Source organism: Tachysurus fulvidraco, chromosome 24 (assembly GCF_022655615.1).
Source record: "Tachysurus fulvidraco isolate hzauxx_2018 chromosome 24, HZAU_PFXX_2.0, whole genome shotgun sequence".
NCBI classification, from domain to species: Eukaryota; Metazoa; Chordata; class Actinopteri; order Siluriformes; family Bagridae; genus Tachysurus; species Tachysurus fulvidraco.
Window position 1 is genome coordinate 12,356,139 of NC_062541.1, and position 12,451 is coordinate 12,368,589.

At 34.9% G+C, this 12,451-nt stretch overlaps 1 protein-coding gene across 4 annotated transcripts in view; it reads right to left on the reverse strand.

The window, feature by feature from the left end:
• The window catches only part of csmd3b (CUB and Sushi multiple domains 3b), a 403,012-nt gene that overhangs the window by 199,052 nt on the left and 191,509 nt on the right, over positions 1-12,451 (reverse strand). For 2 of the 4 annotated variants that reach the window (XM_047808110.1, XM_047808108.1), the window contains exon 7: positions 3,103-3,180. The exons of the other annotated variants lie outside the window; for them this stretch is intronic. In XM_047808110.1, the coding sequence (XP_047664066.1) occupies positions 3,103-3,180 (78 nt within the window). The remainder of the gene's footprint in view (positions 1-3,102; positions 3,181-12,451) is intronic. 4 annotated transcript variants of the gene reach the window in all.

Genomic DNA, 12,451 nt, shown 5'->3' on the forward strand with positions numbered 1-12,451 from the left:
GCACAGTTCACAAAGTTACCAGAGAAACAGAACAAAGGTTCTTAATCGACTGTGCAAGCAAAGATCTTTTGAGGCTGTAGGACATGAAACCATTTGAGGTTCATGATACATGATTAAGTGACAGTTGTTTGTCGAAACACAACATTTATTCCACAAGGTTCCAAAGACCAGCGAGTGTAGACAAGCTCTTTTTTTCACTCCCACAGGAACATGTGGCACTGCAAACCAGGATGTCAATAATGTGATGTCCAGTGCTGGTTCATTAGTGAGACGATTACATGAGCACCAAAGACATACTCTCTATCTTAGTTTAGGTTGTTTAAAGTTTAGCATCTGTTCGCTCAATAGTTCCAACACAGTTCATGACTTCATCTATGACTTTCTAAGATAGCCAATAGTTAAAAAATAATCAGACGTTTCCCCTATCTCTGGAAGAAAGTGATGAACTCCAGTTAAGTCTCAGTATCTGGGAAGAAAAAATAGATTTTTTTGAAGTGCCCAGGACTGGAAGAGTTTAAATAAGAGTCTGTAGGATTGTCTTCGATAGTGGTTTTAAGAAGAGGAAGACATGTCCATATGCTCACAATGAAATGAAAAGCTGGAGCACTTGGAATAAGTTGTAAGCTTTCACCACAGGAAGAGTACAAGTTCATGTACAGTGAATTCTTCCAGTAGTTCATATAGATAAGTGCCATTTTATTGCTCATACTAAAGCATTTTAGCATTAAGACAACTTTGATGATCTTGAGACAGTGGCATTGTGTGGATTATTCTCCATTCAGACATCCAGAATCAGTTTCTCAATGTGATTTCATTAGAGACGACTCGACTCTATGTAATTTTTACTATTTATTGGCCATAGACAGAAGTCGAGAGTTATTGTGCAGAAAATGCTTTTGTTGAAGGATTAACAATTAAATGTAAAGAGTGAACAATGGTTTGGAAAAACGTCATCCAGAAACTGAGATATTTCTATAGGACAAGAACAGGCACAAACAATGGCCATGACTGCTTTCTTCAGGTACGTATAGGAGAAGGTAGAAACGGCTGCAATAAGGATAAGCCACGTCTAATAAGATATCCTTCAGAACTGACAGCAGAAACAGCTGAATGGATAGAAGATAGCAGCTGGGGACTGACGTGACTGTCAATCTGCCTACGGTACAAAATGTCCAAAATGTCTGACAGCAGATACCAAATCAACATCTAAATGATTTTAACTTATTATTTACAACATATACATATTCTACATGATTACATTTACAGTATGCATTTTCTCACAGGCTGTATCATGCTGTTGTGGAATTGACTTATCCATCTTTGCTTATTCTCCATATGTGTTATTCCCTTTGAAAGCATCCTGTAGAAGCTGGAATCAAAATCATTTGTGTCTCTGCTTCCAAGATATTTTCTCCAAACAACAACTGTACTTTAGCTTGATTAGAGTGCTACATGATTTGTTGACTTTTTTTCAAGGCTACATATTACTCCTTTAATAGATTGGAGCCTTTGGTTGAATTAAAAAAATAATAATAATATTTTGACGATACGTCTTTCACACCAATAGAGAAAATTCTTGAAATTCTCCCGCTGAATGATTGTGTCTTTGGTGACTCGAATAACTCTGTGAAATTCAATAAGGTTTCCAGTGACTTCAAAACCTTGAGAAATTTGGACAACCGAATTATGAGTGTTAAACACCCAGAGAAAAAAGACTACTGTCAATAACAGCAGTAAATTCTTTAGGACTGAGGCTCATGTGTATACAGTTAAGACTTCCGAATAACTCGGAGAGCTTTGTAGAAGCAAGTTCCAGATCGTTATGCATGCTGATGACGTTTTTAGAGTTCTTAACTGAACAGCTCTTTTGCCTCTGTCTGTGAGTCATCTTAAGTGCAGTAAGCTTTTGTTTTTAGTATTTCCCATGAATTTAAAATGTCTCAATTAAGTTTTTGTTTAACCACTGAATTTACTGTGTGTGTTAAAACACAGAATTTAAGTACTATCACGATCGACATTCTGCAAATCATGTAAAGAGTGAGGACTGCACTGAGGGGTCGTACGGCCTGTTGACTTTACTGAGATTGAAGCTGGCAAAGATCGCGCAATCATCTGTGAATAAGGGTGATACGTTCAGCGAGTCTGGTTTTGGTCCAAATAAATGTAGCTAATTGGAAAGAAGATGAAGTCCAGTGAGATTTTAATTGCTTTCTTGTAGCAGGTTAGGAGTATAAATGTATATATAAGAATCAAGGCAGTATAAATGCAGTGCACTTCAGTAATAATTATCGATGCAGCTCAAACAAAGTGTTTGTTTCGCTAGCTGTTGCTATGCGAACAATGAAGTGAATAAATACAAAGACCTCATGTATACCTTTAAAACATCAGAGCCCATGGAATTAGCTCACACATTTTATTGTTTTTATTCCCCATATCTGCAATTATTACTCTTCTTTACTCTTTTTCCTTAAATATAGTCATTTATAGTAACTATATTAAACACAGCAATTTACTGGATACATACAGAAGGACTTTTCATTGCCATGCAATCTTATATTGACATCAGTCATTGGAACTTACCGCTTTTCTCATTTTTTTCCCCAGTGTACCTCTCTGCTTGTGGTATTACTGACATTTTGAGTGTATAATTTTACTTACCACCTTGTGTCGCTAAAGCAGGTAAACAGGTTATGTATGTTATATATAAATAAGACAACTCTTTCTCTCAAAATGATCCGGTTTCGCACTTACCTGCATTTAAAGAAACCCCTAGAGTTTAAAAGGTTTGTATTGAGTGACTCGATTCAGGGCTGCACAGTGCCAATATCAATGCTAATGCTTTTAACACAAACACAAGTTGCTGGTTTGAAGATGGCAAGAGAGACTGTACATGCAAACAACATTAGCAAGTTACAATGTCCAAACAAAGCAATGAAAAAAAAAATGAATTCAAACTGAAGGTATGGACCACACCAACAACACAAGACAAAAAATGCAAAATAAAGTGAAAAAAAACCCAACAAAAAAAAAACCCAAAAACAAACAAACAAAAAAGAGCATACCACAAATTTACCATAAAAGAGTAACAAAGTTTGCACTCACAGATAGAAAACTTGTTGTTGTTGTCTTTGCCAGGAAATAATTTTACTCCTCTAGACTTAAAATCTACGGACCTTTTCACTAGTTCAAGAGGAAGAAAACAAACAAACAAACAAACAAACAAACAAAAAAAAAAACAAAATCAGGTGAAACAGGTCACAAATTAATTTGTCAGCATTAAGGAAAGAAAGTGTCATCAAGCTTATGAAAAGCAAAAAATAAATAAAATAAATTAAAAAATAAAACAGCAGTAAACTTCCCAATGTGCTGTGCAAATGGAAATCAAAGCAAGAGTGTGCTGAAATGAAAGGGAAGGGAGAGAGAAGATTAATAAAGAAGGAGCAGGACAGGACTTCTGTTCATTTGTCAACCTTGAAATTGACGGAGGGGTTTCGAATTGTATGGCCACATCATCTTATACATCAGACATGGCTTTGGGTGTCTAAATGGTCTTTAGGGCCATAAGTCATCCGTCAAAGCTGTCCCACTGATTAAATAAACAACACACACACACACACACACACACACACACACACACACACACACACACACACACACACACACACACACACACGCAAACGCGCGCAGCCAATTCTGTCTCAGTCTGTCTTTCTCTGTCTCACTCATATGCATGCTAACACAAACAGTGAAATAAAAGTTTTTGTGAGCCAGTGAATTAGCCCATCATTTGAGGGGTGACACAGAAGTCCTGTTAGAAATACCAGGAATAATAATAATAATAATAATAATAATAATAATAATAATAATAATAATAATAATAATAATAATAATAATAATAATAATCAGAGCATTTGAAAACATTCACATTTTCAGAAATGCTTTCTCTTTCAGACTTGATGCATGTAATAAAATTCTACAATACATCTACAGTGCATTTAACATAACAGATGTAAAGTGACATTTGTTGCAATGCAACCAATGTCATCAGATTTGTAAATGAAGCGACAGTGTGGCAAATATATGAGCAACTCAAAAGCTGTCAAAGGGACAAACATTCAAGCTCTAGTCTTTAACAGATACTGTGTATTATCACACGGTTCATATCTTCTGGTTTAACGAGCATCGTCTTTTTAATTAAAACGATCTTCTGTCCAATCCGAATTTTTATTTTTTAAACACAAGCCTTAAATAGGATTCTTGGGGTAAACTTCAATGCGAGTCCCTTGAACTGAATGACGACAGAAGACAATAAGAGAGAATGAGTGCTTTCCGTCATCATGTGTGTGAGAGCAAGAGGGGAATGAGAGAGGAGAAGAGAGAAGGCACCTATAAAGCACACAAGGGTACAAAAGGCACAGTCACCAAGCTTCTGAAGCACACTCCTGTTTTATACTTTTAGTATTCACCCTCCATCTTCCACTGAAGATATGCTTCTCAAACCAAGCGTGCTACCTTTTTTTTTTCAAATGGAGATAGAAATCAGAAATAGGATGTTTGCCCACCCTTACATAATGACATTTGGCACATTAAAAGCATTGATTACGAAGCTAACAAATTAACCAGCAATACACTAAATGTGTAATAAAATAATTTCACACTTCATTTTCTGTACATTAAAGTGTGCTTACTGTATAGAACTTGAAGAACTCCTAAAAAAACACTGACACATAAAAATACACCAGTCTCTCGTCTGAATCCACCAGAAATTCACAATTCACTTCACAATTCAGTTCAATTCAATCACCTTCCTGTTAAACTCTGTTTCCCTGTTAACTCTCATGTAACAGTTCATTCATGTATATTTGTATGATTTGACTATTGCAGTAAGTATTTATTTATTTGTTTGTTTGTTTATTTATTTATAAATAAATAAATCAGGATTGCCCATTTTGTCAGAATTATTGAGTGGGGAATGTATTCATATAGTCATATAATAAACAATTCAGTGCACTATCCACATATTTATAAGTGTAGCTTTAGACAGAAACTGTATTAATTCAGAATGCACAATATATTCAATTTAGACTTCCTATGTTGGGACCATTGGATTACCAGTGTTAATTACCAGATCTCCATTCAACATTCTGCTGCTTATGCACAAAGTCCAAATATTATCAATGAGGTGTTAAAGTGAAAACGTAAACATGCTATCAACTGAATTTCAAATGAAAACTAAGAATGAGATATTCTGAGATACATGTGCATGTGCTTCAAATAGTTGAGTATGAACTGATTAAATCCTATCTTTCTTGCTATGAACTAGTGCCATGCAGACATCAAGAATAGAATCATAACTGACACTGAAGAAAACCCATCAAATAGTAAAACACAGCGTTCCAAGAAAGATTAGTTAATTTTGTGCCACATATTGGCAAGATTGAGCTTTGTGCTATCATTTGCTTATAAAAAAATATGATTTGTACTTCTACAGTGGAATGAATACCTTAAACTGGTTTCTAATAACATTATCCTAATAATTCCACCCACAGCACGTTATCACAATGCAATGCTTTGCGATAAAGGCCGGATATATTCATATAATAGTTTATATAAAAGTACATTGCTCATGCAATTGGAAAATGTATATAAATTATGAGCAGTAACCATAATTGTGATGGTCCATGTGGGAGGAGATGTTAATGCTTAATGGTTTACTTTACTTTACTTTAATTACTATGACCAGAGAATTTCAGGTTTCATTTTAACCAGCATTATGGGTAAACTATATTCCAAAAATCAGGAACTATATTTAAAGCAGTCAGATAATTGTAAGTGCTTATGCATCCATAATGCAAAGCCACCAGTTCTACTTGTCAATCTCCACCAGTTCTACTTGTCTAGTTCTCGCTTATTGACCACTGTTTTAGAAATATCATGGAAAAATGTCTCTAAAATACATCAATCCTAGCACACAAGCCACACTTCAACATCTGCTCCTTCATCCAATCATCCACAAGCCGATCATGTGGCAGCAGAACAATGCACACAATCACTCAGTTATGCCTCAGATAATGTTCACATTAAACACCAGAATGAGAGAAACCTGTGATTTCAGTGGCTTTGTCTGTGGCTTTGTTACATAGGTTGGGTAATTCAGAAAATGCTGATCTCCTTCTACTGTCATGTTCAACGGACTACTCAGAATGGTGTGGAAAAAAATATATATACAGTGTATATACATAATATATACAGTACGAATTTCAGATCGCTAGCCGGAAACGCCTGAGGCCAGACTGGTTCATGCTGACAGGAACGCAATGGTAACTCTAATAAGCACTCTTTACAAATGTGGTGAACAAAATAGCATCTCAGAGTGCACAAGGTGAACCTTAAGGTTCTACTCATGAAAGCCAAGAACAGGAATCTGAGACAACAGTTCGTACAGGCTCATTGACTCTTAAAGATATGTTCCCAACACCCGGTGGACACAAAACCATGAAGAACTGAAGCAGTCTTGACATCAGAATGGGTCCTACTTAGTATTAGTATGGTATAATGAAATAAAATAAAGTCTCTATTTCTTTCTTTTCCCATAAAAGTGGACCTTGGTGGTTAAAATAAATGCTATATTAAAACAAAGCCGTATTAATAAAAATGTCAATTACTCAAAAAAATTGAGATATCGGGGAACTGATTTAAATAAAAAGACATCATCAGTACTGGAGAAGTTACACTCTACTTAAATTAACAATCATATATTATGGAGAAGTGCCAAAAATAATAAAAACAATAAGTTGAAATTCTTGAACATTCCCAAGCAAAAACAAACCATAACAAAACAATATATATATATATAAAGGTTAAATAGTAAAACTATATTGTATTATGTAGTGCACATCTACTGGATGCCCTGTGGGGTAGGCCATTTCCATAAAAAACAAAAACAAATGAGAAAGCAAATATTTTAGGTTAGCAGAAAATGATACTAAATGAATTCATTAAAAAAAGTTAATTTTTATTTAATGACAGCACACACTATTTAAAAGTCAAAGAAAAATTGCTATTGCTCGTCTTCAACACCTATGAAAAGCAATGGCTTGGCAAACTTGTCAAACAATGGTGTTGGAACACATCTGTTCTGAACACACTGTGTAGTCTATTCTTATATGGTAGAGAAAAGTGTATGCTTTTATTTGGCAGGTTCTGTAAAAATCCAGCTATGTTATTTGGCTATGCTGTTAATGGGAACTTTAGCATAATATACTGCAGTCCTATCATGCCAATGAACAGGTGTCCCAACTAGTTAGTTAGTTATGTTACAGTATATGATCTAAAGTAGATACAGTTTATTTTAAACCTTGGGAGTCTGGAGTTTTTCCTCATGATTTATGCTTTGGAAATTGTATAGGTTTTAAAATATTTCTCTGTATATTATATGCCACACTACATACTATACTATACTACACTACATTATACTACATTGAAGTAGACTACTGTATAATATACTGCACTAAACTATATTATAATACACTGTATTATATACAACTCTATACTAAATTATACTACATATTATATTATACTGTGCTAGACTGTGTTATACTACACTATTATTATATACAGTACAAAGTTATTGTTTTCTGCACTATACAAAACTATCCTATACTATACTATGCTACTGTGTACTATACTATACAGTACTATAGTGACTTCTTCACATTTCGGAGGTTGGGGTCAGAGCTATGATACAGCAACGGTGGCATAATGGCAGTGCTGGGGCTTGAACCACGACCCTCAGAACAACAACCCCCGAGCCCTAACCACTTGAGCCACCATTGTAAAATTGATATTAATGTTCAATTTACTTAAACTGTAGCTCTTCATGGAACATTTATTCATGCACTTGGGACCACCTACTAAATGTGCATGCAGTTTAAATGCCGCTGTCAAATAAAAGCGATCAACCATAAATACGCCTCAAGAGGGAAAAAAAATCAGTGTGATAATAATATAATAATAATGATAAAGATAAATATATTAATAATGCTGGTAGAAAAAAAATTATCATATGAAGGGTGTTAATGTGCTCATTCTGTATCGCTTATCTTATACAGGGTCGCAGGGTACTGGAACCTTTCCTATTTTTAGGGCATTGAAAAGAAAATGCTGTGTACAGAATACAGTATGCGACTTTGTATAAAAAGTATAAGTAATTAAACGGTTCTCCTTTTGTTCCTGTCAACTGCATCTGTAATCACAGAAGAAAATGTAAACAATCCTGTTTAAACTGCAGTTTTCTGTTAGATGTGAAATGAATGCGTTTGTGACACATTTGCTATGAACAGGGCTTAAGATGTGCAAGACACAAGCAGCCCAATGGAGTAGCAGTATTAAAGTGCATAGTTCGCCTAAATAGTTTTTTTCACCTAGATCCTGAACCTGTTTCATATTGTTACACATTTTTTTTTATCATAAATAAGCAAATTTGTGTCTGCCATGTGCAGATAAGATACAAGCAGAGGTTTATTTTGCAGGAATGAAAGGGCAAAGCAACATTTTGCCTCAAAAACTAAACCGGGAAAAGCAAGGAGCAATACAAGAGGCTTAGTAACATCAGTGTCAAAAGGTATGAGAGAGACAGCAGAGATTTGGAGTGAGTTACTTTAGTGTGCTTGATAAGATCGGTCAAGTGATGTTCGTTTGGTCTAGACTCAAGTCTGTAGCTTCAATGGTAAATGTAACGCTATGAAAAATAATATATACTCCAGCACACAATGCCTGAACACTGAACACTCACTATTTTTACATACCACCTAATAATCTGTCTGAAGGCACACTCGGATTAAAAAGCCTTCATGTAAAGACCTCGATTGATCCTATTGAGCTCATACTGAATTACTGAGAGCGCATTAAAAGCGGCGATGTGGATATAAATCTCGTAAAGAAGAAAAAAAAAATACAGGCATGCAAACATAAATTCATATATTTTCTCAGTTAGATTCAAAGCTTGTGCTCGATGTGAACCTGACATTCTGCACGTTTTACTCAGAATGTATGTAATGCACATTAATTTTTTTTTTCTTAATTTGACTCAGATTTCAATATTTAAAAGATGCGTTTAAATTCTGTAGTCATTTAGAAATCTGCAACCATGTTCTTGATCCGAATTCATCTGGGTTATACAAAAGGGAACATGTACGGTAACATACCAACTGATGCTAATGAGTCTGATACAGAAAAGAATATACGGTGAGGCTCAATTACAATTTCTTCTCCCCTTTTTTCTGTGATCTGCCCCCCAAATGCTTTAGCATGCTTTATAAGGTAAAAAATGCACACACAAACTTTGTCAAGCAGAATGGTGGCCTAATTGTGGCTGAAAATGGCTCAAAACGTCTAGAGACAGATGTCCATCTGCGGTTCTTCTGGTTAAGTAGTATTTGAAAGAGTTTGTATGTAACGTGTTGTAGCAGAAAAAAACTGCCTGGTTTCACTTTGGGTGTGTTATATGAAATCTAGCTAAATCAGCTCATCATTAAACAGGACACTTTAAATGAAACAGTAAGAAGAGGTGATAAATTGACAAAAGATCAATAAGAACATTAATGCTCTCAGGCTTATGTGGAGCATTACTTCATATAAAAGCTTCTTTAAAGTCAGTTTTAAGTGAAGACTTGGATAAACCTCTTTAGCTCAAATCATCTGAGGCACTCTGGAGCTAATGGCAGCTATTAGGGTTTCACATATGCTTCACCCCAGGGAGTGTTTATGCTTAACATGTAGTATGGAGAGACGGAGGCTTACTACGGTATTAAATTATAGATGATGAGTGAACTCTGCTTCATTACATAAGCTGTTTACACTGTGAGGGCGGCATCTAACATTGACTTTAGTCTCCATGTAAATGAAAACAGTGGTGTTCAGTGCACGGCTTTTCTGACCCTGCTCTGAAGACATCCTACTGGCTCATTATTCACGCTGTCCAAGTGTCAGAATAACAGTAAAGTTTTTTTCTATTTGTTCTACTGGCATAATTAATTAGTAATTATACATGTATTAATTATTTACATTTTAATATTAACCATTATTACAAATTTCTGATTCTGTTTTCTAATTTGGATAAAATAAACATAATACTGTAAAAAAAAAAAAAGACAAATTTAAATAATGCAACTCAAAACTAACCTATTAATAGTTTACCAGTATGTACAAAGCTACAGGAATTTGTGCACGTTTATTTATAAAAATACAAAATATTTAAAATACCGTTCTTTAAAAGCTTTAATTTCCTATTCATTGTTTAATCCATTTCAATTAATTTTTTCATTTAACTTTGGGGCCATTAATGGCACTCGTAATGGCAAGCCACATACCTAAATAAATGTTAAGTACTAAATTAATAAATTAATTAAATGCCACAGTTGGCTCTCATCATGCTGACTGTAGCGGCGATTGTCCTCTGTGTGAAAAGACACCCACATCCTCAAACAGCTGCTAGCTATAATAATTCCCAGGGACTGGATATGTATGATTACTAATTTCTACACATTAAGGCAGGAGGATTGCAGGTGACATCTTGAGCATCTGCCAAATTAAAGAATTAAACGATTTTAAGTATTCATAAACTACAGGGAATAAAAGAGACAGCAACCGAGTCAGATAATAACTGGTTACTATATACCTGAACATTTTAGTGGTTGAACACCGAACAAACATGATAATGTTCTGAAGAATGGATTAGTAACATTTAATACATTTTTTTACATGGTACAGTTTTAAGATCACCTTCAAAACTTTCACTTTAAAGGCCACTATTATTGGTGATTGAGATGAAATTTTATGCTACATATTAATAAAATAAATTCAAAACCGGTAGTAACAGAGAGAGAGAGAGAGAGAGAGAGAGAGAGAGAGAGAGAGAGAGAGAGAGAGAGAGAGAGAGAGAGTGAGTGAGTGAGCAAGAAAACAGGCTACAAGGCAAATTAAAATGTAATGTTCATCTGAACAGATAATATATTTATTTATTCTCTTTTTTTTTTTTTTTTGCAGGACCCTCATAGATGATACCTGACCTTCATATGTGCTTGATGAACATCTCATAATCTATTTGATTCTTCATTCTTCTGGGAAGGGTTTCTACTAGATTTGGAGCAAGGCAGTTGGGATTTCTGATCATTCAGCCACAAGGGCATTAGTGAGGTCAGGCACTGTTGTTGTGTGAGGAGGCCTGTGGAGCAATCATAGTTCCAATTAATCCTCAAGGTGTTCAGTGGGGCTGAGGTCAGGGCCCTGTGCAGGCCACTCACGTTCTTCAACTCCAACCTTGACATCCGTGGAGCTTGTGTTGTACACAGGGGCCACAGGAGTATTGTCATGCTGGAACAGGTTTAGACCTTTTAGTTCCAGTGAAGGGAAATCAAAATGCTACAACACACAAAGACGTTCCATACGATTGTGTGTTTTCACATTTTTGGTGATGGTTAGGTGTCAACAAAGTTGGTAATATAGTGAAGATAAGAGTTAATTTAATAATGTTATATAATTTGTATTATAGTTAGTTGAACTACAGAAAGTGCAGGTGTGGTTCAGCATTTTTACATTTACCTTTACACTTTAAGTTCAGTCTCAGGATGGTAGAATACAGTAAGTGATTTGAGCTCTGTTATCAGACACAAAAAATGTAGTTTTGTATTTTACATTATATTTTAATGAGCTAGCTAAAGTTAACTGGAATAACTGTGACTCTCAGCCCTGGAGAACATGTAATAATCACACACTGTAATAATCACACACTGTGTAATTACCAAGGCTTTGTACAGAGTGTGTTTTTTTGGATATCTGCTGTTTACGATGTCACAGAATGGGGATAGTTACACCGTGGGATCTCTGATGCATCTGATAGTGTGGCGAGAATTATTATATTAGGGTCATTATTAAGTAGACCATACTACTTAGTATGCATTGTGCAGTTTGAAATGTAGACTTGAATTCTATCTAAATGTTTATAAAATCAGTATGTTACAAAACCTTTTTCTCCCAATAGTTTGCAATAACATTTTTTTAAGCTCTAACATCCCGTTGCTTCAAAATAAAGTTCATTATCACACAGGGCAGAGAAATCAAGCAGACAAACTTAATCTCCGTGATATTGTTGTTGCTCTTTTTTTGTGAGTTTTAATAATGATACTCTGGAACTTCATAGATTTTATGTATTAAGCTTTATAATTATGGGTAACAGTGAAAAGAAATGAATAAAAAAAATGAAGGTCTGTGTTGGAAGCTACTCCAGCGATTCATGGAGTAAACCAATATGGCATCAGTACAGCAATGGAAGGTATTAAAGCAATATCTGGTCTAAAGCATAGATATATGCATGTAATTTAAAAGAGGTCTTTAATTAATATTCCTGCAATATAAATACAATGTAAAATAAATATATTGCATAAAATCTAAA